Source organism: Adiantum capillus-veneris, chromosome 27 (assembly GCF_014529385.1).
Source record: "Adiantum capillus-veneris isolate H3 chromosome 27, ASM1452938v2, whole genome shotgun sequence".
NCBI classification, from domain to species: Eukaryota; Viridiplantae; Streptophyta; class Polypodiopsida; order Polypodiales; family Pteridaceae; genus Adiantum; species Adiantum capillus-veneris.
Window position 1 is genome coordinate 122,362,932 of NC_140957.1, and position 25,236 is coordinate 122,388,167.

Sequence of the window (25,236 nt, forward strand, 5' to 3'; positions counted from 1 at the left end):
TTTTGAATGGGGAGGTATTGGCCAGCTCGGCAAAGTCTTCTGAGCATGTGTCAGTGGAATGATGCTATTTTGAGCAGGTCAGATGAGAATTTAAACAGATATATTGTTATGTGTGTATCAAAAATGGTATCCAACGAAGATACCTATCTACCCCAATAAGTGGGACAGTCGGGTTTAGTGGTCATATCTACCCCAATTGATAACGTACCATGTGTAGTCCACCAGGCGGACTCCCATGCACGACATTAAATGCTCCTGGCGACCTCGTAGAAGCGACCGCGCAGTCCCGAGTTTATCTCCCTGTTGTGCAGACTCATGCCCTCTCCACAGGGCATCAATCTGAACCTCTTCCTCAGTGCATGCCAAGTGATTTGAAGCGCTTGCAAAGCGGTCGGCAACCTAGCAGCAAAATGCCAAGCATCGAAGAATCGACAGCAGCCAGGGAAGCTTGTTCGCCACAGACTTGGCAAGTATACGCAGGTTTTACGCAGGCAAGTAATCTCTGTTTTTCGCCTTGTTTTTCACCTTGCTTGTACTGTTTTTCGCCTTGCTTAATCTTTCATGTCTATGCTACCTATTTCAACGGCTGCTCCTCCTCAAAAAATAGCGTTGTCAGCTCTCTTCTCTCTCTCTCTCTCTCTCTCTCTCTCTCTCTCTCTCTCTCTCTCTCTCTCTCTCTCTCTCTCTCTCTCTCTCTCTCTCTCTCTCTCTCTCTCATGCATGAGTATGCTCAATCTGCCCCATACGTAATCACTTGTGCTTTCACCTTGAAGGCCTATGTTGTTGACCGAGAAAGGTGTTGTGCTTGGAGCAAGTGTAGAGAGTAGTGTATGTCTTCTCATCAGAATCTGGGACGGAAGCTGGAGGATGCCTTGTGGGTAGATGCCATTTTATATAAACCAGCAGGAAGCCACCAAGTCACGACAGCTCTCAGATCCTCGCAACTGGGCACACCCGCATGCTTTTCTAACTCTTGTCGTTAGCAAGTATGATTGCTCAGATGGCAGTTGAGATCGAGTTGACTGGTTACAATTCCTTTTGTTGCAGGTGACATTGCAGGTGATGCTGCTTTTGGTTTCTAGTGATGTACAGAAAGCCAGGACATTCTTCGTTCAAAAGCTCACAGTTGTATTGAGGCATGAAGAAATAGCTATAGAAAAGGTAATTACAATAGCTTTATACAGTTTCAATGGCTCATCCTTCAAAACACAGTGTGCCAAGTTGTGCTCCCCTTAATTTCTTCTACCTGCTGGTTGATGTTTTCCTGGTTTTGGTCGCAGGCATCAAGTTTAGATTGTATTCTCCTACAACAGTCAGATCTATCCCCGCTACAAGTGCATGGACGAGATGCCATGGATGTTGGTGAGCTTCTGAGCTCACTCAGTACTCATGACAGGGGCAAACAAAGGGTTTTGTGGTGTTGATCTTTGCGTTAATTCTACTGTAGTGCTGGTGTTGATCTTCTTTGTCAATTGTACTGTAGTGTTGGTGTTGATCTTTAGTGTCAATTGTGGTATACGCGGGTTTTACTTTAGTGTATTTTGCATTATGCAATGGTTGTTAAAACCTTCTACATTAATGGCTGTGTTGTAACCTTCTATGTTGGTTGTGAATAACGTAATTGGGTGACTGTCGCAAGTAGGCAATAAAGCATAATTGAAAGAGGGGATTTTGTGGTGTGGCGCTTGATAGGCAGTGAAAATGCAGAAACACATAAATCCTTATTGTCCGAAATAGGTTAAGCTCTTGTGGATTAAGACATGAAAAGCGAGATTGTTGTTGTTGGGGAGTACATTTGGCAAGTTTGGGGATATTGTTGACAAAACCTTAGTACAATGCTTCTTGAAAGCACATCTGAAAAGGAGTGTGACAAAAGGTAATATATCCTCTTGAGAGGGGATAGATGAGGGGTAATGCGCACTAGGGGTACCCTAGCATGTACAAAACTTCTTGGAAAACTATGAACGAGGGTTATCTAGTAGGTTTGCTAACCGATACATCCACGAAAATAATAGATATGAGGAAAGAAAAGGTTGTCAAAATGGGAGGAAGTGCTAGGGCCAAACATGTATAAAACATGACGAGCTGCTGCCAATAAAAGTCACCCACAAAGTGAGATATCAAGAAAGAAGATCTCGTCGCTTTCTTCGCATTTTCTCCATCCTTTGCCTTCGTGCATAGGCATGATATGGCGTATCTAAATGCAATGGCTTAAGAATTAACCCTTCAGTAGAACCTTGATCCCAAAGAATAGAGCGTAGATTTTTTTCAAAGAGTTGTTGTTGTGCCTCCCATCGCTTCCTCAAAGCCTTTGCTTGTTGTATGTGAAGTTTTCGTTGTCAGGTTGCATCTTTATCAGCTAATGCTTGTAGCCGCTTGTTCTCTTTCTCCACCTTCTTCAGCTCTCTTGCCTTTGCTATTTCATCTCTTTTTGCTGTTTTGGCTTTCATACTCTCAATGTACTGATTGGAAGTAAGTATCAAGCTGTTGGTATAATCTACAAAGGCCTCTCTATTTACTTGCCGCACGGAAACTTCCATCATTGGCACTCGTAGAATGTTTACAATGCTACTAGACTGCGCTGAAGTGCCTTGCTGGCTGATGTTGAGATTTGTGTTCTCATTTGCAAATATATCTTGCCGCATGTTCAGGGTGGGATTAGCAGTCTGATTTGCGTTCTCATTACTGTTGTTTCTCAGCATCATCTGAGGCAGAGTTTGGTTTGCTTCACTTCTTTGCTGCATGTTCAGGGTGGGATTAGCAATCTGATTTGTGTTCTCATTGCTGTTGTTTCTCAGCATCATCTGAGGGAGAGTTTGGTTTGCTTCACTCCTTTGCTGCATACTCAGGATGGGATTAGCAATCTGATTTGTGTTCTCATTGCTGATGTTTCTCAGCATCGTCTGAGGCAGAGTTTGTTTTGCTTCACTTCTTTGCTGCATGTTCAGGGTGGGATTAGCAATCTGATTTGTGTTCTCATTGCTGTTGTTTTGCAGCATCATCTGAGGGAGAGTTTGGTTTGCTTCACTTCTTTGTTGCATGTTCAGGGTGGAGTTAGCAGCCTGACTTCTGTTCTCATTGCTAATGTTACTCAGCATCATCTGAGGGAGAGTTTGGTTTGCTTTACTTCTTTGCTGCACCTGGCAGTGGCTGGTTGTTGAAATGGATGGATGAGAGGTGTCACATACTGGGTGAGAAGAAGCTCCTTGTTGTTCAAGATTGTCAAAATAATGGGCTATATCATCATCTTCCATCAGCCTAGTGTACGTGACCCCATTTACTGTGGGAGTATTTTCAAGAAGTGAATCTTCATCTAGGAGTTGCCTTGCCATGGTGGTGAGTGCATGAATGGCTTCATCCTCTGTACTTGGAGGTAGAGGTGTGTTTGGTACCTATGATAAATCTTCTTCTTCAGCTGTTGTGTCCTCCACAATGTTGATGTGATTGCATGGCATGTTGTCAAATTTCACTGCATCAGGGTTAAATGGCCAAATTCCGGTTGCTTTGAAACCTGCTTTAATATTTTCCTCTGTTAGAGTGGAGCGAATGGCTTTTGCCACAATTGTAGACAATTCTAACTTGCTTGCTTGCCTAGAGCTGGTTCGTAGATGCCAAATGTCCCGCTCTTTGCGAAAGTGAGTCTTCAAGGACTTCAATACGGATACATCCAAAGGTTGAAGCTTGTGTGATGTGTGTGTCGGTAGTGTAATAATATCTATGCTCTAGTCTCGAGCCTTTTCAACAACATCCAAGGATACGTGACTGCCATGGCCATCTAGAATCAGAAGATGCCTATTTTCCTTACCGACCAGCTCTGTGATAGCTTTGTCGAAGTGCTCCAGCCATGCTTGAAATAGCTCACCCGTCATCCATGCCTTTTTCTGCACTGCCATTGCTGCTCCTTTTTCACAATTTTGAATATAGTTTCCCATTATTCGGCTACCTTTGAAAATGTAATATGATGGAATAGCTTGACCAACAGCATTCACACAACATAAAACTGTCATCCACTCACGTGAATCACACGTAACATTATACACAGATTTAATCCCCTTTCTTGCTAGAACCTTCATACCTTTGTCTCTTGATCCTTGAAATCCAGTTTCATCTGCATTCCATATGTGTGTAGGTGGATATTTGTGCTTCTGATATGATGAGTGAAGGTTGTCATGCAAAGACTTTACAATATCGGGTCGAAAGCGGGTTGCCCTTGATTGATCCAAGCTCTCTCCGACACGGAAAACTAGATTTGGATGCCGCTTTCGATAGCCAGCCCACCAACTTTTCCCGGGGATTCCATCGGAAAAGAGTGTGTGCCTTGTTTGACAAATTTCTGCCACTTTCAATTTAACATCCAGCACTGAGACGCCATGACCTGAATCGCACTTTGTAAATATCCATTGCAGCAGAGCAGTCTCCTCTTCCTCTGTCAAAACTGTTTGTGGTCCTCTTCTCTTCTTGAGAGTTCTTCCTTCTTCCCAATTTGCAATTGCTATTTTACTTATCCCAAATTGCATGGAGCACTTGACCAATGAGAGGCCATTCTCCCGTGCTTGAAGGGCTTTAGCCATGTCTTCTTCTATCCACTTACATTGAATGCGAGGTTTCATTGTTGCTGGTGGGAACTCTTCAAAAGCGTTGTGATCTGGAGGGTTTGATGCAATTGGTGAATACCTAGGCTTAGGGAAAGTTGGTTTGGACACAGTTGCAAGTGGAGGACTTTTGGTTGTAGATCTGCTGGTTCGTTTCTTTTTGTTGATGGGGTGAGGTGATGTCTTCGTGCATTTACCTGGTGGAATGGACTTTCCCAGCTTGTCTTCTCCACTTCTATTGGTTTGTGCTCTATCTCTTCTCTTTGCCATGTTGTTCCTAAAATGAAACAGCCATTAGAAGCATGGTACTTGTATGAAAAAGTCACAAAGATAATAAGTGCATTGACACAGTGGGATAGTAAGTGATTTGATGTAAAGCACTCTTACGATTGAAGATTTAGTCCTTGTAGGTTTCGAGAAGATGAGAATACTTTTTGACTGAAAACTTTCTCTTGGGTGTGGGCTGAGTGGACTTCTCAGGGCTAGGCAATCGCTTGTGTAATAATGTGGATGAGGTGGGAGTGGATATACTAGGAGCTTTGGGATTTATGAAGGGAGCTTTCTTTCTATGTATTCTACAAGCAAAAATAGGCACGACGTGTACCTTGCCACAGCAGCAAACCCTTCCACCGTTTTTATGAAGAAGGAGACTTGTGCATAACAAACCTTCTAGTTGTGGGTGTCTTTCGATTAGACATGCCTTGCACTCGCAAGGGGCATTGCTCGCCATTGGTGAAAAAGAACATCTGGTCCTGTTTTGATAGATAGGATGTGTCTTGCTTTGCTATTGCACCTTCAAGGAGGCTTTCTGTTGTTGAACTCAACGTGTGGGAACTGGCTTGTTGCTGCCAGGAGTTAATTGCATTCTGTTTGCTGCACTTCTACACCTTTGCCATGGATTAGTGCAGGAAGAGGTCTGTTGTGTGAAGAGCTGAATGGATGTACTGCACATATAACTTTCTGTTTCTGTTGGGGGAGTATTGTTGCATACAGTAGTTGGTTCTCCTGGTTATGTGATGTTATACCATGTGGGAAGTTCAGTGATATCTAGTTGTGAAAAGGTGAGAGTGGAGGAAGGAGATTGCAGTAGGAGAAGGTCGATTGTAAGAGGTCGTGGATGGTTTATGTTCTTGTGATTGAGAATAACCTTTGTAAGTGCAAGGCTGCATGCTTGTTAATTTTCACGCTTCTACTGGCAGTCATTTGTCATGAGTACTGACGGGTCTCTTATCATGTGCAGGCCACGATTGTGTTCAAGGAAGATCGCGTATCATAAGAGGAACGCTGGACAGGTTGTGGCGTGCTGGGATTTCGTGAGTGGAGGCGAAGCCAGGGTCTAATCAAGGACCACGCAGGCACTTGTCGCGCTCATCATGCCACGTGATAATTTGTACTTTTAATAGCGCAAGTTATTACCTATTCTGACCTTTGAACGGTCCTAATTTTTGTACATCTTTTGGACCCCTTCCCACTACTGGCTCCTCTACCCTAAACTCCAATTTTTTATTTACTCAATCTCATACTCATTTGTAAAGTCATCCCTATTCTTTTTGTATCATAGTTGATCCAGCAAGGTTTACACATTGAGAGTGAACTTAAGACTTCACTGCTTGCTAGTTATAATCCTATCAAAGGTATCAATCAATGGTATACCTAAACCACAAGCAAGCACAAGTCACAACGTGTCTGTAAGTAAGAAGTGCATCTCTCAGGATATTGAGAGAGAGAGAGAGAGAGAGAGAGAGAGAGAGAGAGAGATTGTGTGTGTGTGTGTGTGTGTGTGTGTGTGTACCTCAACATCTTTGTTGAAATTTCGAGGGATGTGTGTGTGTGTGTGTGTGTGTGTGTGTGTGTGTGTGTGTGGTCTTCCCCAAACCCAAAGATAGGATAGTCATAGTGCTAGATTAAGGTGCTAAATTTTTGGCAGTCATAGTGCTAAATTGTAGCAACACTTGTAGCGTATTTCCCAGGTACGCTCTATAGTAGCACCTATCCATTAAAAAAGGTCATGGAAAGGAGTAATCTACAAAGTATCCCAACATTGGCTTGAGGGTTATATGGTTTAACCGTGATTGTATCAATCTAAGCATACCCTTATAGTACCATCTTGTGAGATATGGGATGAAAGAGCTTTGTGGCATTAGTCAATTAAAGAGATAATCATCCACAAAGGTTTGTGTGTGTGTGTGTGTGTGTGTGTGCGTGTGCGAGAGAGAGAGAGAGAGAGAGAGAGAGAGAGAGAGAGAGAGAGTGTGTGTGTGTGTGTGTGTGTGTGTGTGTGTGTGAGAGAGAGAGAGAGAGAGAGATTTTAGAGATCAAACTTTGCACATGTTGTACAAAATGTAAAGAAATGACACATACTTTCACAAAGGAAGAGAGATAGATAGACAGCTTCATCTTACAACCATATGGTCAGGATCATCTCACATTTGAGATAAAAAATTTCAATTGAAAGAAATGTTGCAATGCAAGTCATGAATATAGATTTCAACTAAAGAAGAAGTTATGCACAATGGAATTCATCCAAGTTACATTGGCACGATTTGAACTCGGCCAGTTTTTAGTTCTCAACAGAAAATCTCTTTTTTCCTTCGCTGCATTACTTTAAGTCCACCTAGTAAGAAATAGAACTTTGAGAGCTCGTTGATCGTGGTCTCGTCCACTATGTTGTGTCGGAGTTGCAGAAGGTTGCATTGCTCCCTTATTGTGACCACTGTCACAAGGTTGATCTCTTTGTTCAATACCTCCACATCTATGACGGCATTGTTCTCCAAGTTTGCCAACTCTTGATCAATAGGCACAAACTGAGGGCAACCTGCAACAATTTGGGAGTGCTTGTACCAGAAGGAGATGAGAAGTCATTGTGTGCCAATCATGTACTTGGCCACCAAAGTGTCCATTGCAACCTCGCAATGTATGTCATCCACCTCTTTAACATAGCACCCTCTATCAAGAAGCTTGTCACAGAAGAAAGTGTCTAGAAATTTACATACTAGCATCGTCTTTGCAGCATGTATGTGGCTAGTGTGAAAGAGTTCCACAAATAAACTTATACGACAAAATTTTGCAATCTTCACCAATTTGGTGGGTACAAAATTTCATAGGGACCTCTGCACATCCCCAAACAACTTACTTCGGAGAGCTTCACACATTGTGGTGTCCGGGACTAGCCAGTCAATACAGCTCGAATTGGTAGGGAGAGGGAGTTCAGCCAAAGTACCTTTTTTATTTCTTTGGTTGAGCTGGTAGAAGTGCTCATAGAAGAAAACTCCCTCATCTGCAAGGCTCTTGCTAGTTCTTCCAGCATACTCTAAAACACCAACTTAGCGTGGATTACAGATATGAGACCTAGAATACACTCCATTGGCTCCCATTCCTCGTATGATGAAGGATATACATTTTCAATTGCATTAATCAAAAGTAAGAGACCACTTCATCTGCTAACTAAATAGAATTTAGGAATACCTTAGAGAACTAGATCTACCTCGTTTAATATAGTTCTACCTCTTCAAAAACGAAAGAAAGTAAGAGACCAGCAAGGTCTGAAAGGAAGAATACATAAGGAAGGCTAACAAAGCACTTACACTTTCATCGTGGATGATAAACCAATGAGATATCTCCATCATTTTCAATCACGTCGGAGTGACTGTAGACATGCTGAACCAAAACTTCCTTAACAGTTTTCTTGCTGACCTCCACTTTGAAATCTAGCACTCGTGCTTTCCATGCTGAACGAAATATATTTGTTGTAGAGGATCTTTTCCTCCTTCTTGGTTGCATAAGAACCCAAGAACCTTTTGATATCGCCTGCTATTGCCATTGAATATCTATATTGATGGAGTTCGAAATGGTGATAGAGCACATGGTGCTACTTGACCTCCTTGGCATACTAATGGTGAGACTAGCTAGGGAGAGAGTACAACAACCCCTAGAGCTATTAGGGGGGGAAGAAGAAGAATCCATGGCTCTTTCTGAGTGGAAAAGGAAAGCTTGAACTTGCTTGCAATAGAGGGAATTTCAGTTTTGAACGATTGCTTAATGGAGCAAGAGCTTTTGGTGGCGGGAATATGATAGATTTTTGTAGCTGTCTTTCAGTACCTTTATAACTATTAGACTCCGTTTACAGCGGGTCTGCATATGGATGCCGTAAACTCCGTAAAAACGAGATGTTATCTCACGTTTGATTATTTTTTTTCGTATTTCTTGATTTATTTCTTCTATTTTCTACGTTATGTTGCCTTGGTGCTCATTGGACACTCTCCTTTACTCTCTCCCTCAATAAGGCCCTCTAAAAGACCTCCAAAATCTTTTAATGACACTAGGGCTCACTGCAATCAACATAGCATGTGGGGAGGGGGAGGAGGTGGCGCCGGAAACTTCAGTGTTTGAAAATGATATCCAATGAGGTATAAGTAGAGGAGCACCGTCACCAAGGGTGATGGGAGATCTCTACAAGCTCTCCTTATCGGGTTGCCTTGCTCCCCATTGTCCCAGAGCACGCAACTATGATACCATGTCAAAGTCCATAATGCAGAAGTGTAGAGACCAAGGGTATGTGGTAGTGATGTTGTCAACACTTAGGACCGCCGGGGCATTTTTTTCCCTCACTAGGAGGTTTTTTCCACGTACATTGTATACGTGCCTATCACTCTAGAGCTATTTTATCTTTCCATTGCACACTAAGTAATACACTCTCTGTCGCGTGCCTTGAGCTTCCTTCTTCTTCTCCAAGCTATGTGTTTTCCTGCAACCCTAATTCCAACAATTTGTATCGGAGTAGGTTGCGTCCTCTCGTGATTAGTCGCCAGTAGCTCTAGCACATACCTACTCTCTTTCTTTGATTTTTGTGAGCTTTGGTGAGCGTCAACATGACAACAAATACTTTGGGACGGTTTGTCGAGCTTGGTTTGACTAGATTTCTAATTTGGGCTCATTTCGGCCTCCGTTTGCACTACAGGCAGTATTGTGCAAGCTCTTTCGTCATTTTGTGTAGAAATTTTGTTAGTGCTATTTTTTGCGTAACAGATCTTTACAGTCTTCTACGGTTTGTGCTATATAGTGCGTGTTGTTCCCGCTTCGTTTCTTCTCTTTTCGGACATTTTTCACATCAGGTGCAGGCATTTGCCATAGCTAAGTAGTAAATGTTGTTATTCTTTAGGTAAGCAGCATAGAAGTGTGATAGGCTTATTACATACCTATTGAGGGATTTTCAGAAGAAGTTTGAGTCTGTTCAAAAAAAATTGATCTAACATTGGGTTAATTTAGTAAAACTATACACATTTTACGAGATGAATCCTTAGCCATGCAAAGACAACTTCAATCCGTGATTTATTTTCTCAACTTTTTTTATCAACTCGTACCATGTGTTGGCGTATTTCCCTGAGAGGGCCATAAAAGTGGCAGTTTTTTTTTTTAGGACTAGTGTTAAGCGGAATTTGTGTAGACCTTGCTATGGCTTTGAGAGGGAAAAGGGTGCAAATGGGAGAGAGAGAGAGAGAGAGAGAGGGGGCATAGAGAGAGAAATGTGAGTTGTCGATGAAAAAGAGAGGGAGACCACGAGGCAGGAGCAACGGGGGGTAGAGACACAGTTTTTTGCCTTATCTATTTGTCGTAGCAATAGAGCAACGTGAGGCGTGCGGAGAAATGGGAGCAACAAGGGATTGTGAGGGAAGCAATGTTCAACGTTGAAGTAAAAGGAGAGAGCAAGGGCTGGTGATAGCAATTGAGCTCTACCGGATGATGGCGACAGTGCCTGTTTTTGCTTCTAAACATTTCCCAGGTAATAAATTCTCAATCACCCCTTCCATTCTCATCATAATATATCTTATCACAAAATGCTTCATTATCTCTTCCAATCAGTCAAAAGTTTTACCTTTTGGAAAAAAATAACCTCCCCTTTTTCATTAGCAAAAAAAGGAGGCATCACTATGGCCTTACCCCTTTGGAGCAGGCCAAAAATCTATGAAAGAAGCAAGTTTTTTGAGGCCATGAATCGAAAAATGTGTGCGTGCCTACACACGTGTGCAAGATTGTGTGAAAGAAAGGATTTGTGAGTGCACGCTTTTGTCATCACTCGTAGCTAATCTACGTAGGTTTTTGCAAGAGGTTGATCTTCTCAATGTTCTAAGCTTCCCATTGTAAATGCCCTCTCCATCTATGCATGCACTCACACAGATGGACACAAAAGTAAACACATCCATACACATTTATGCACGCAATGGCACACTAAGACTCACATCCGTACACATATTTTCCACACAAACACTTGCAAATGCACACATGTATACACTCATTTATGTCCACACACTCACACAAACCATTTATGCACACAATGATATACAAAGACTCGCAAGTGCACCATTACACAAATGTTTGCACACAATGACCCACAAACACTTACAAATGCACAAACCACACATGCATATGCTCATGTATGCCCACGATGGTAGAAAAAAGCCCACAATGCAGAAATGTACATATGCATGCACACAATGGCACACAAACTCACAAATGCACATACTCATTTGTGCACAAACATTGGCAAATACACAGGTGTACGCATACATTCTCCAATTTGTGTATGCATGTGTATGTTCTTGTATGCTTTCACAAGAGGTTGATCGTTCCAAACACTCCAAGCTTCCTAATGTAAGTTCCCTCTCCATCTATTCGTGTGTGCGCACCCGCTTACGAAAACACATTCACAGAAACATACACAGAGGCATCAATGCTCAATAAAAACTTTTCACAATCTTAGCAAACCTACATATGAGAAGTAATAGAGGTAAATTCACTAAATTTGAAGGTTCTTACACTAAAATTAGAGGTTCATCTTCAAATTTTAAATTTAGAGGTAAATCTCAAAATTTGTAGGTGGGATTACACTAAACCTAGATTTCTTTCGAGCGCTAACAAGCATACACAACTATGCACAGATTGGCACACCAATGCTTCCACGTATGCGCACACGCACAAATTCATACACAATTTTGTGCACATGATGGCACACTTAAAAATGCACGACTGTACATATCCATGCACATTATAGATGTGAACACCAACTCTAATCATCGCCGACATCCCAGTAATGAGGCACTAGGCTTTTCCTCTAGAGGGGCTTGGTTCAAAGAGCCATGAAAGACCAACTTTGTTTCCCATTCTAGAATTGATAACAACCCACATGGTAATTGTGGACCATCAATTTCTCTTGGTCATGGAGATGTCAATTAGCCCGGTGTTTACCTTGTCCAAAGGGATACTTTCTCTTTCACGAGGTTTCCCTTACTCAACAAAACACAAACACCTCCCCTTACTTAACTACTGAGTATGAAGCTGCACTAGAGGAATCAATTCCTTGCAAAGAAGAAACATGTCTACAAATGACAAATAAGCATGCTCACCACTTGTCTAAACTGTAGACCCACCAAGCACATTGCTGCCATCACTCAATGACAGGAGGCCTGCCGCGTGATAAAGAGTTTCCAAATATTCTTCCATGAGATTTACTACCATGGCCATTCATGGATGAAAAAAACTGTGACATAAACTAATGTTAGGTCTGCAAATTCAATTAAAGTTTACATCAAGGAGAGGCTCTCACTGCAAGCACATCCAAGATGCGTAGCAGCATGTATTCATTACATCTGTAAAATTAGACTAGTCTTTTGTTGACTTGTTGATGAGAGACTTGTGGATATGGGGGATTACTCCTCCACCTGCGATCGTGCCCTTGATAAGAGTGTCCAATTCCTCATCACCTCGGATTGCAAGCTGAAGGTGACGAGGAGAAATGCGCTTTACTTTCAAATCTTTGCTCGCATTTCCAGCCAGCTCAAGCACTTCTGCTGTGAGATATTCCAGAATGGCCGCTGTATATACGGCGGCGGTCGCTCCTACCCTCCCATTCGCTTGAGCTCGAGATTTTAAAAGACGATGGAGCCGTCCAACAGGAAACTGCAAACATAAAGAAATAGACTACCACTTGAAACACTTCTTAGAACTCCTAAAAATTGAAGGAATTTAACATTTAAGTCTGCAAAGCTAAGCACATGTTTAAACATCTAGACTCTTGATCTGATGGCACAGGTCCCAAGAGCCAACCTCAGGGATTAAACCCGTTCACTTATCAACACCACAAGCTGTTAAACCTGCCAAATCTTTTTGCAAAATAGTCACCATTGACTCTTTAGAAAAGAGGAAGGGAAAAAGGGTCCTATAAATTCCAGTTTTGAAAACCATGAACCAAGCTGGCCATTAATACTCAAAAAAAAAAACCTAGATTTAGTGTAATCCAACCTACATATTTTGAAATTTACCTCTCAATTTCGTATTTGAAGGTAAGAAAACTGAAAAAATCAAAGATATTTAGTGTAAAACAATGAAATAAGTTATTTTACCGATTAACCATTCAATGTGTAGGTTTTCCAAGTTTTTAGGAAAAAGTTCATTTCAAGCAATGCTGGCCATGCTCTGCAAAACTCGTTTGGACATAAGCTGAAAAAGCAGTACAATTCAAAAGCCTACTATTCCCGTTCTTTTTGGCACATCACATAGAGACCATTGAGTTGTCACTTTCAACCTTGTCAAAATCTTCTCGCAATCTCCAATATGGTTTGCAACAAATTTAGGGCACCCCCTTGAATCCATAGCTTCGTCTTTGCCTTTTTCCTCACATCCTTTGATAGGCACATCATCAAGAAATGGCATTGTGATATGAGGTATAAAGTCATGTAGAACCTTATTCATCCTGTTCATCATATGTGCAACTGAGTTAGTTGCTCCCTGAGTTAAGGTACACATCCTTACCAATCCCAAAGGTGTTTTCATTGTTTTCACATCTCTCCTTTCAATAACTAGCTGAAATTGATCATGCACTGAATAGAGATCTCTCATTGAGCAAATTACCGTCCTGCAAATGCCTCTGTAAATTTATCCACAATTAGTCATGTACCCACATTCCTAATAGTATTCTTGTTTACAGGTTGCATATCTTGTATGAAACACATATCTCCATTCTTCTTCGGCACAATGAACCACCCGTTTGAATATGGTGTACACGAAGGATCCAAAATACCCATGGTAATCTTCTCATTGAGTAACTCTATTAGCTTTGGAAAATGTGCTATTGAGACCGGAATTGGATGTAAATTCCAAGGTACATGAGGAATAGTGAAGATCACCATAGTTTCAGAAAACCCATTTTTATGATCTCATTGTGTACATTATATACATGTTTACGTTTAGTTCTCTTCCTATCTTCAAGATTCATGAAACATACTAGCCTGTGCTTTGTTAGCCCTCCGAATCACTCCATCCTCGTAGAATGATCTTGGAGTCTAGACTCTACACCTCCAGCCGCATAGTGAATGCCTGATGACTTGGTCGTCTTTAAATACCACAGAGCCCAAAGAGCTATGGCGGGTGTCTGCATGGAAGAGCTCAGAAGTCCCACCGAGAAATTGACATCAAACCGAGTGTTGAGAACCAAATAACAGAACCAACCAGTTTTCGATACTTTGTAGCATCTCCTACATCTAAGGGGTCATACTCTGACAACTTCTGATTAGGATCCATATGAGATGAGATAGGTTTGCACTTTGTCATACCAAATGACCCCAACAACTCTTAGACATAGCGCTTCTAAGAGACAAAGATGCCCCCCTCTGTCTGCCATATCTCCAATCCACCACCAGTCAGTGTTACCGGGGAACGCGTTCCCTAGGCCCTGCAACGCCGGAACACCGTTCCCTCCCCCTCTGCCAGGCCGGAACGTCGCGGAACGTTTTGCAGTTCCGGGTAACCACTTGATACCAAAACGGCCCGAACGGCCTCGGAATGGCCAGCTCTCAAACATGGGGAGAAATGGGCAGTTTTTTGCAAATTTGTAGTGAGCTCCTGACCTCTTGCGTTGTAGGAGAGAGGGAGAGAGAGAGAGAGAGTAACTCTCAACAGCGTGAAGAGAGCAGAGAGAGAGAGGGAAAGAGCCAGTGACCGATGCGCAATAAAGGGGGGCTTCTCCTTGCGCAGCAGCAGCAGCAGAAAGATTGACATGGAGCCTTGGTTCCACCCTGGCGGAGGCCTACGTGTGCTAGCCACGAGTGAGCACACGCTCTGCCTTTCGATTCTCTCTCCACGCATCAGTTGAAGCTTTCGCTGGCCCTGGATTAAAATTCAGCATACAGTTAAAACTTTCTCTCTCTAATGTTCTTTGTATGAAACGTAGAGAGAGAGAGAGAGAGAGAGAGAGAGAGAGAGAGAAGCTCCTGACCTCTTGCGTTGTAGGAGAGAGGGAGAGAGAGAAACTCTCAGCAACGTCAAGAGAGCAGAGAGAGAGAGAGAGAGAGAGAGAGAGAAAGAGCCAGTGGCCGATGCGCAATAAAGGGGGGCTTCTCCTTACGCAGCAGCAGCAGAAAGATTGACGTGGAGCCTTGGTTCCACCCTGGCGGATGCCTACGCGTGCTGGCCACGAGTGAGCACACGCTCTGCCTTTCGATTCTCTCTCCATGCGTCAATTGAAGCTTTCGCTGGCCCTGGATTTTTTCTTGCGCTACCTTATTTCCACGCTGCAAGTAAGTTTGTTTTTATTACTAAGTGGGCCTTTTAATTTAAAGTGGCCACGACCTTTTAAGTTTGGACTTTTTTAATAATAAGTCTGAAACCTCAGTTTTATTAAAACTCACTTACAGAGACTTGTAAGTTTACAGAGAACTTCATTTTTTCTCTCCTGTAGACTGCTCCTCTCCCGAGTCTGCTCTCTCCCATCTGCTCGCGCTCTTGTGCTCCCGCCATCACCTACTCGCCTTCAGACGCTCACGCCGACGCGTGGAACTCCTCAAACTTCAACTTTTCACGAACGAAAAGTGCAGAAAAGGCCCAGTTTCGCGTGAAATTTTCAGTTTTTCACGCACTTTGCCATGGATTCCTCCAGCTCAGATGTGCAACATGACGACGCGCAAAGTAATGTTTAAATTCCATTCACACATGCTCTATACACATGGATTACAAGTACTTTCCAGAATTTCGAACAGCGTGTTACCGCTCTGGAAAATACGAATGTTCAGACGAACCTTCGCCTCTCTCGAAGGGGTCGTACAGGGGCTCAGATCCCGACTCTCTACTCTCGAAAATATGGCTCAATCGACGACTGCGCGTATTTCCGAGGGCAAAACCCATCTCCAGCAATTGCGGATGCAGATTGCTGCTTTTGGACGTTCACGGGGTGGTCCGACTGCCACAATTCCATACAAAACTACAGATTTCTCGGGTGAAGAGGAGTGTACGGAACTAGCCGTAAATAACTGGCTGCACCAGTGGACCACGTACTTTGATCTCCATGGGGAGCATGATGAACGGAGGATTCAGACGATTCCTCTTTATCTACGCAGTAAGGCGCTTGCCTGGTGGCGCGACATGATAGAGAAGCCTACGACGTGGGCTGAGTTTTGTGTGAAATTCAAGAGGGATTTCGCCAAAATGGATCCTTTGAAAGCCTATGCTAAATTGCAGAGTCTTTCAATGAAAACTTTGCCTTTTGATAAGTATACGACAGCTTTCAAGGAGGCGCTCACCTTTTGCAAGGTGGATTCTATGCACGTTGTGCACATGTACTTGTTGGGATTACATGAGGATTACCGTTGGGCCTTAATTAAGGATAAAGCCCCGACTGACGTCGAGGATGCAGTGGCAAAGGCCAGGACGTTCTATTTAATAAATGGAGCGAATTATGAGAAGAAAAGAACTGCAGACCATCAATCCGGTGAGGGTGCTTCGAGGAAGCGACCCCGATTCCAGCATAAGTCCAAATCACCGCCGAGATCTTCTCAGGAGAAGAAGAAAGCCAGAAATGCTTCAATTGTTGATGCAGTGAAGAAGGGGGCTTGCTTTGGATGTGGCCAGACGGGTCACCAAATCAAGGATTGCCCCAAGAAGAAGACATAGAAACCGCAAGGTCGTCCTTCGGTTCAGATTCATGAGATCTCAGGTAACTCTGATGTTGTTCAAGTTGAAATTCATCATTTAGCGCACAGTTCATGCACTAATTGTACTTTTAGCACCAAAGTGTTTGATAAGCACGATCTTCTCCGTTTCCTCGGGAAGATCAATGGTCACGACGTGACCGTCCTCCTTGATAATGGAAGCTTACACAATTTTATAGATGCAAAACTGGTGCAGAAACTGAGCCTGCGGACGCGGGACAGTGACCATGAGTATCGCATGAAGATGGCTCGTGGCGTGGATAATGTATGGAATTGGATAGTTCCAGACTTGTCGCTCAAGTTGGCTGATTACAAAGAGAACCTGGATTTCCACATCATGCGCCTGGACAGAGCGGATGTTATTTTAGGAATTCCATGGTTTTATGATAAACAAGACTCATTGTATATAGACTATGTACATTACTCTCTTGTTTTTGTTAAGCAGAAAATGCCTCATGTATCTATGTCGCTTTGTAATCATAAGTCTGTAAATAATGGTTTTGCAATACCATTTGTTACTGCTTTGGAAGTGTATAAAGAAATAAAATCTTTCGATGTTGACTCTTATCAATTTGTACCATCTGCTTGGTTTGATTCGTTAGTGCTTGGTACTTCTGTCATTGAATTTCGTAAAAATCTTTCATGTTCTTCTGTTGAACTTGCGGATTCCGGCAAATCCAACCTTATCCGAGAAATCATGACTGATTTCAAGGATGTTTTTCCTGATGATCTACCTCCTGGCTTGCCGCCTTCGAGAGGAGTAGATCATGGCATTGAGTTGGTGGATGGTAGCCAACCCTTCTCAAAGCAACCCTATCGATTTAGTAAAACCGAAGAAGACAAGATTCAGCAGCAGATGAAAGATTATCTCGACAGGGGTTTTGTTCGACCAAGTAAGTCCCCGTGGGGAGCGCCAGTGTTACTTTCTCGAAAGAAGGATAACACTATGCGCTTCTGCGTAGATTACAAGGGGTTGAATAAGCTCACTGTCAAGAACAAGTATCCGCTCCCGCGCATGTACAATCTGATAGATCGGCTCCATGGAGCGTTGTATTTTACGAAGATAGATCTGCGATCAAGCTATCATCAGATTCGGATCAAACTAGAAGATATTCCTAAGACAGACTTCCATACGCGTTATGGTCGCTACGAGTTTTTGGTCTTGCCTTTTGGTTTGACCAATGCTCCAGCTACGTTTCAGCAGATGATGAATGATCTGCTGAGACCATTTTTAGGCAGCTTCGTCGTTGTATTTCTCGATGATATCTTGATCTACAGTCGAAGTTGCCTGAGCACCTAGCGCATATACACGTTGTTCTCGAAGTACTGAGAACTGAGAAGCTTTATGTTAAGGCTTCTAAGTGTGAATTCTTCATGAAAGAGCTTCTATACTTGGGTCATAACTCGCGATGAAATTCGCGTTGACCTTGAAAAATTGGATAAAGTGCGAAGTTGGCCCATTCTGAAGAATGTACGCCAAGTAAAGTACTTTTTGGGCTTTACTGGATTCTTTCGCAAGTTTATCAAGGATCACTCTAAAGTTGTTGCTCCGCTTACGCAACTTTTAAAAAGAGGGGTGAAAGGGCCGAAGACTTCGGGTCCTCATCGTAAAGGTAATCCCCCTATTGTCTAGAATGAGCGTTTCGACGAGAGCTTTCGGACACTAAAGCACTTGGTGACTACTGCGCCAATATTGCACATTGTGGATCCTAGCAAACCGTTTGTGGTTGAAACAGATGCTAGTGATTATGCTATTGGTGCGGCATTATACTAGGATGCACGTCCTATTACGTTTGAAAGTAAGAAGCTTTTTGACGCTGAAATGCGTTATCCAACGTACGAGAAGGAGCTTTATGCCGTAGTCCACGCCCTGAGAAAATGGCGGCACTACTTGTATGGCTCTACGTTTGTTGCATGGACAGATCATCACTCCTTGCCCTATATCTGTGATCAGGGTGATCTCAGAGGCCGGAAGGCTAAATAGGTTGAGCTTATGCAAGAGTTTGACTTTGAGATCCATTATAGAAAAGGATCCAGCAATCGAGTTGCCGATGCGCTCAACAAGATTCCTGAAGTCAATGCCTTGTCTATGGCTGAAATCTCGACGTATTTCTATCTCTCTCCGAGGGCTATGTTGTTCCGATGGCCATTTTGGCAAGATATGGAACGAGGTCGAAGCGGGGCATGACTCGCATACAGGCTTGGGTGGTCCGGAGACCCAAGTGAGTCGTGCTCGAGAGTCGAAACAGCGACAATATTCCATTAGAGGTAGACTATTGTTTAGAAATGGTAAAGTCTGCGTGCCGGAAATCGATGAGGTTCGACAAAGGATTTTGTGCGAATGCCACGATGTTCCTAGCGTTGGGCACCCAGGCATCCAGAGAACTTTGGCTTTGGTCAAGTGATATTTCTATTGGCCAAGAATGCGCTCTTACATAGAGAGCTATGTGAAGAGATGCGCTTAGTGTCAGGTCAATAAGGCAGAGCGCCTTAGGAAAGCTGGCTTGCTACATCCATTGGAAATCCCAGATGCCAAGTGGCAGAGTATTTCCATCGACTTCATCGTTGGTTTGCCAAATACTAGTCGGGGCAATGACGCTATTTGGGTTGTGGTCGATAGACTCACAAAAATGGCGAAGTTTATACCAACGAAGTCGACAATAAAAAGCCATGAGTTGGCGGTTTTATTTGTCGATCATCTTTAGTTGTATGGTCTCCCAGAAGATATAGTCAGTGATCGAGATACTAAGTTCACTGGCCGATTTTGGCGAGATGTCTTTGCTAACCTTCATACGAAGTTGAGTATGTCGTCTTCTGACCATCGTGAGTCCGACGGACAAACTGAGAGGATGAATCAGACCAGCTATTGGCTTAGAGAAAGTCAAGGAACGCAAAGCTCGTGATTTCCTGTATGACATGCAACAAATGCTCGAATTGGCTAAGGATAGTATAAGAACAGCTCATGATCAAGTCACTACTTATGCTAATCAAAGGAGATCTCCAAGGACTCTAGATGTGGGACAATGGATCTATCTGAAGATACCCAAGGATTCCAAGACTATGCGAACGGGAAAGCATTATAAGCTTTCAGCTAGATATTGTGGTCCGTTCTTGATCACAAAGAAAATTGGCCAAGTTGCCTACAAACTGGCTCTTCCTTCGGATGTTAGTGTACATCCAGTATTTCATGTCAGACACCTTAAAGTGAAATTAGGCCAAGGTTGTTTCCGTACGTACGTACGGTATGGTTCTGTACCGTACGGTACGTCCGTACGGTATCCGTACGCTCCGTACGATTCCGTACGTACCCCAAAAAAAAACAAAAACAAAAACAAAAAAAACCTCTGGAAAAAAAAAAATCGCCAACAGTGCCTATTCCCCGTGGTCGGATTAGGTGGGCGAGGCCTTTAATAAGTCCACCTATCCTATACTGGTTATTATCACAACAGAGAATCAGAGAGTAGAACAGAGTCTCTGCATAGAGACCAAGGAAGGATTTGCCGCCACCGATAAGGTTCTTTCTCCCTCCCTCCCTCCCTCTCTTTGTGTTTGGAGTCTGCAAGGAGGCACTCTAGAGTCCTGACCTCGCGAAAGATTGTAAGTTTTGTATTCAACTTGGAAGTGTGCGTTAATTGTGTTGCAGAGTTATCTAGCGGTTACTTAACTTGTGGAGTGATTTTAAGTGTTTTTTGAAAGTTGTGGCTATGTTTAAGTATTGTGCAGTGTTTTTAAACTAGATAGGTTGTATATAAATTTGAAATTCTTTGTATTTTTAGCTTTTTAAAAATATACTACGAATTTTACGTACCTTATGGCCCAATCCATACGGTACAACGTACAGTACGTACCGAACACGTACCGAATACTACGTACCTTACAACCTTGAATTAGGCGAAGCCGATGTTGTTGTGCCTATCGAGGAAAATGTATGGCAAGATATGCAAACTGAGTACATTCCTCGAGAACCAAAAGCAATTTTAGATCATCGTACCCGTCATTCGCGCCAAAAGGCTTATGACAAGTACTTAATTAAATGGAAGGGTCAATCTGAAAGGTTTGCTACTTGGGAACCCGTTAGAGCTTTGAAGGCTCAATATCCCCACTTCATTGATGAGGACATCAATGGTTCTTAAGGAGGAAAGTATGTTATGTCCCGCTCACACAGGAGAAGAGATCTAGCCCGGATGCCGTCGGGATGGACGTCCAGTGTCCGGGCGGACGTAGTGTGAACACGGCCAGTGTGGCCGGCTATTATTATAAAAGGGAGGCCAAGGCCTCATTTTGTCCCGCTCACACAGGAGAGGGGATCTAGCCCAGATGCCGTCGGGATGGACGTCCAGTGTCCGAGCGGACGTACTGTGAACACGGCCAATGTGGCCGGCTATTATTATAAAAGGGAGGCCAAGGTCTCATTTACAGTTATCGACCCCCACTGGCAGAGTGCCAGTGGTTAGCCCGCAAGGCTAGGAGTGCGCAAGGTGACCTCGAGGAGGTGAGGCCGGGTGGTATGGGACGTTGGGTCTTACAGGTGCACGCCTACGTCCTTGGATGTTGGGCCCAGCACGGGGGAGCTGCCGGATGGTGTCTATGGTCGGGTGGTTTGTCCGACGCATATCTGTAGGCGGTCCGTGTAGCCGGGAGATCCCTTCTCCTCTTTCGTTTCACCCCCTCTCACTCTCTCAAGCAATCTCCCTCTCTTGAGTATCTCCCTCTCACTCTTAAGCTCTCTCTCCCTCTCTCTCTCTCTCTCTCTCTCTCTCTCTCTCTCTCTCAAGCTCTCTTCCTCTCCCTCCCTCTCTCACATCATCCATGGCCTAAGGGTCTTCAAATCCAGTTTTTTAATCAGTATTAGAGTCAAAGGACTCTAAATACTACTTGTATTCAAATTTCAAACATGTAGAGCTAAAAATTGCATTATTTGGGTGTTTTTTATGCCTCACGTTCCACGCCGTTCCCGTTCTGGACCCCTGGTCGTTCCCCCGTTCCGCGGGGGTCCCCGTCGCCGTTTCTGTTCCGCGTTCCGGGTAACTCTGCCACCAGTGTCTACTAGGTGTAGGCATTGGCCCACTGGGGAGTGTTCCCATAGCATAACATTAGTACCAAGCCCACTTAGTATCTGCATACGAAGATCCTCTAATTATCTAATAACAGGGACATGACATGTTAGCTATTATAAAGTAAAGTAGGGGGGTCCTCTATCTGCTTGCTCGACCCTGCATGAAATAAGACCCTAGGGGTCACCCATTGCATCGAGTGAAGTTGGTGCCCCTTGGGCAGCAGCACCGTGGCCTAGCATTTCGTTCCCAACTGCATCTTTTGCGTTTTTCACCAACACATCTAGCACCCATGGTGTTTTTGCCCAGCATCAGCATACAGTACTAGATCTGCCCTGCAATACTAGATCAGCCCTAGCATTAGCAGTTTATAGCCCTCACCACGCCGTACCGTGGCAGATCTAGCCATTCACATCAACGTTTTCAGATTTCAACCTCTAATCAGCCAACATTTCAGATTTCAGCGTATCTTCATCACCGTCATCAGCACCCTCTTATAAGGTGCAACGGATGTGGATGTTGAACTTTGCTCAAGATGAGTGCTCCGAACTGTGCTCAAGGTTCCTTTTACTTACGGAAGGGAGAGCCTTCCATTCCTTTAGTGAGAGAGTGCAAATGATCACAAACAAAGTGAATGACACTGTGAATGAAGGTGCTGAGACTGAGAGATAGAGAGAGAAGAATACGACACCAGAATGTTGTCAAACCCTCCTCCAAAGGCCCCACTCTCTATGGCGAGAGCGGTCTATTATTAATTGCACAAATCTCTACAATCCAATGGACTTGCCGACGATGTCGACGACGATGAGACGGGCTGAAATCCGAAAACGCTAATGGCTGAAATCTGCAAATCTTGTATCTGCTGAACCTGACTCTTTGTCGATGTCGATGTCGATGGCGACGACGCGTTGAAAACGCAGATGCTGAAATCTGTGTTTTCCGGGCTGAATCTGCAAACTACGCTGGATCTGACCGTGCGGCGAGGATCTGCTACAAGAAGGTGAGATCTGCGAGGTTTGGGGGTTCTATTGTGGTACGGTATCTACACGCTGAAAACTGAAAACGCTGGTGCTATTCTTGGTTCTGTCGCAATGAATCTGCAAAATGGTAAGAGGTCATGCTGATGCAAAAACGCTAGGGCTGAATGTTGTCCTGCTGTCGCCAAATTGGCTTGCAGATGCAAAACGCTATGGCTTCTGCTGGGTCTGCTAATGCCGGGCTCGATCTGCAACTGCAATCGCTGGGCTGAATCTGCACTTGTAGAAAACGCTGGCTGTTCTTGGCTGAAAACGTTGAGTCTTCCGACTGGGGGGGGGGGGGGGGGGGGGGGGGGGGTTCTTGCTTGAGAAGGCGCACTGTGGATATCAGGTCCCTGCTGCCTCTTCTGCCAGAAAGTGCTAGCGCTAGGTTTATTATGTACTTCCTTGTCAATTTGCCCTACCCAGTTTCCCAACAAAAGTCACTGGAAAATAATAAGTGAAAAATGGCTAAATTAGGGAAAATAGGTTTTCTGCACTGTAAAATGCTCCTGATGGAATCTGACTAAAATCTGATGATCATGTTGTGTGCAACCAGAGGATATGCATCTACTCTAAGTGCCTAGACATGCACGGTCTGCGAACAGACTCGCAAAAGTGCCAGAACACTTTCTAAGCTAATTGAACAGAACCCATGTCATGAAGTAGCTACACATAGGGTTAGATGTGCACGTGACACCTCGACATCGGCCATAGCAAATCAACCCACAGCCTCGTCAAGTTGTAGATCCCCAACAATTCCCCTAGCATTTTGCATTTTCAGCCCTCAGCCTTTCAAATCCAATCATGATAGCAAGATCTTGTCAACATTTCAACATCTAGGACCATTGCAAGGTGGTAAGGTACGTAAGGTATGGTACGTATTCGGTACAACCTTTACGTAGTACCGAATGGATAGAGTTGTTAAGTACGTAAAATTCATATGTTTTTTTTTAAAGCCAATAACCTACAATACGGTATGTACTTGATAAAAAAATCATAAGTATCACTCCAAGGATATTAGTTCACTATTCTACAAACCAAGGCAAAGCTTTCATACAAGTTTCTGATCCTGCTTACCCTCCTATATTCACCACCGCAATGACATTCGTGTGTTCTCTACAGATGAAAGTTGTGCCGAAATGTCTACAAAATTAGGCGTTGAGATAAGGCTAAGAAAGGGCAAACCAAAAATTGCCGAAGCAATGGGTTTTTTTCCACACATAGCAGTCACGTGCACATCTAATCCTATGTGCATGTAGACAAGCTACTTCAGGTCTAGGGTTCAGGTCAGCTTAGGAAGTGTTATGGGACCTTTGTGAGCCTATAAACAGGTCGTGCATGTCTAGGCACTTAAGAGTAGTTGCATATCCTCTGGTTGCACACAACATGATCATCAGCATGATATTCAATACCCATCATGAGCATTTTACAGTGCATAGAACTCATTTTCCCCAATTACTCATTTTTCACTTATTATTTAATCACTGACTTTTGTTGGAAAACTGAGTAGGGCAAATTTGCTAAGTCACTATATAAGAAACCTAGCACTAGCACTTTCTGGCAGAAGAGGAAGAAGAAGTTCCAGCAACTTGCAGTGCACCTTCTCAGCAAGACCTGCAGGAGGCCTAGCGTTTCCAGCCAACAGAGCAGATAGCGTTTTTGGCTACTGATCAAGCCTAGCGTTTCTGCTACAGATCAGCCTAGAGTTTTCAATTTGCAGATTCAGCCTAGCGTTTGCATATAGAAAGAGCACAAGAAAGTATGAGCACCAAGCATGGGCATATCCATTGTGAATTGCCACAGTTGATTGATTTAGATCAGACAGACACGATTCGATCTCATTGTTTGCGTGTGTGTGGTGAACGGTTTGGCACTCCGTCTACTTGTTCCTCTACATTGCATGCACAATCTTTTAGGAAGACGAGATTTTTTCCAGGCACTTTACATGGAATAGGTATGTTCATGGTTTGTGTTGGAAGTGATTTCAGGAATTTTCAACCATGGAGATTCTTGAAGAAGAAAGAAACATGACTCTAGACGAAGTTGAAGCATCGAAGGAGCCACAGAAGACTTTGAGTCGCTTTCGGCGCGGCCCAAAGAAGCAAGCGTTGCAGACCTTTATGAAGTCAAGTACCGCACGACCCACACAATCAGAGTGGGCCGGCGAAGAGTCCCTTCCAGGATTCCGGATGCTGTTGGCGATCTCCCTCGACGCCATACAGTTCGGTACCATTACCTCACTTTGAAAAGGAGGGGATGTCACGTCACACATCCCAACCCTATGTGTCCGTGGACAAGCTACACCACAGCAGGGTTCAGTCAATCTAGATTAGCAGTGATCTGGCACTTTTGTGAGTCTATTCGTAGACCGTGCATGCCCAGTCACTTAGCATAGATGCATATCCTCCGGTTGCACACAACATGATCATCGGAATTCCCATCAGAATCCATTAGCATCAGTTAGGGGAATTTTCCATCGCATTTAGCCTATTTTCCTATTTATTGTTTTCCTATTTATTGGGATTTTCACTTATTATTTTTAAGTGACTTTCCTACAAAAGTAGGTAGTGCAATTAAGCAAACCCAAGTTAGCACT

The 25,236-nt window shown here is 43.6% G+C and overlaps 1 protein-coding gene and 1 pseudogene across 1 annotated transcript in view; one reads left to right on the forward strand and one right to left on the reverse strand.

The window, feature by feature from the left end:
• The first annotated feature begins 209 nt into the window (after nt 1-209).
• Nucleotides 210-1,424, forward strand: LOC147422678 (uncharacterized; annotated as a pseudogene).
• Nucleotides 1,425-12,046: 10,622 nt separating this feature from the next.
• The window catches only part of LOC147422679 (putative histone H2A variant 3), a 32,249-nt gene continuing 19,059 nt past the window's right edge, over nt 12,047-25,236 (reverse strand). Inside the window, exon 2 of the mRNA XM_086502668.1 lies at nt 12,047-12,545. Coding sequence (XP_086358794.1) covers nt 12,249-12,545 — 297 coding nt within the window. The 3' untranslated portion in view covers nt 12,047-12,248. The remainder of the gene's footprint in view (nt 12,546-25,236) is intronic.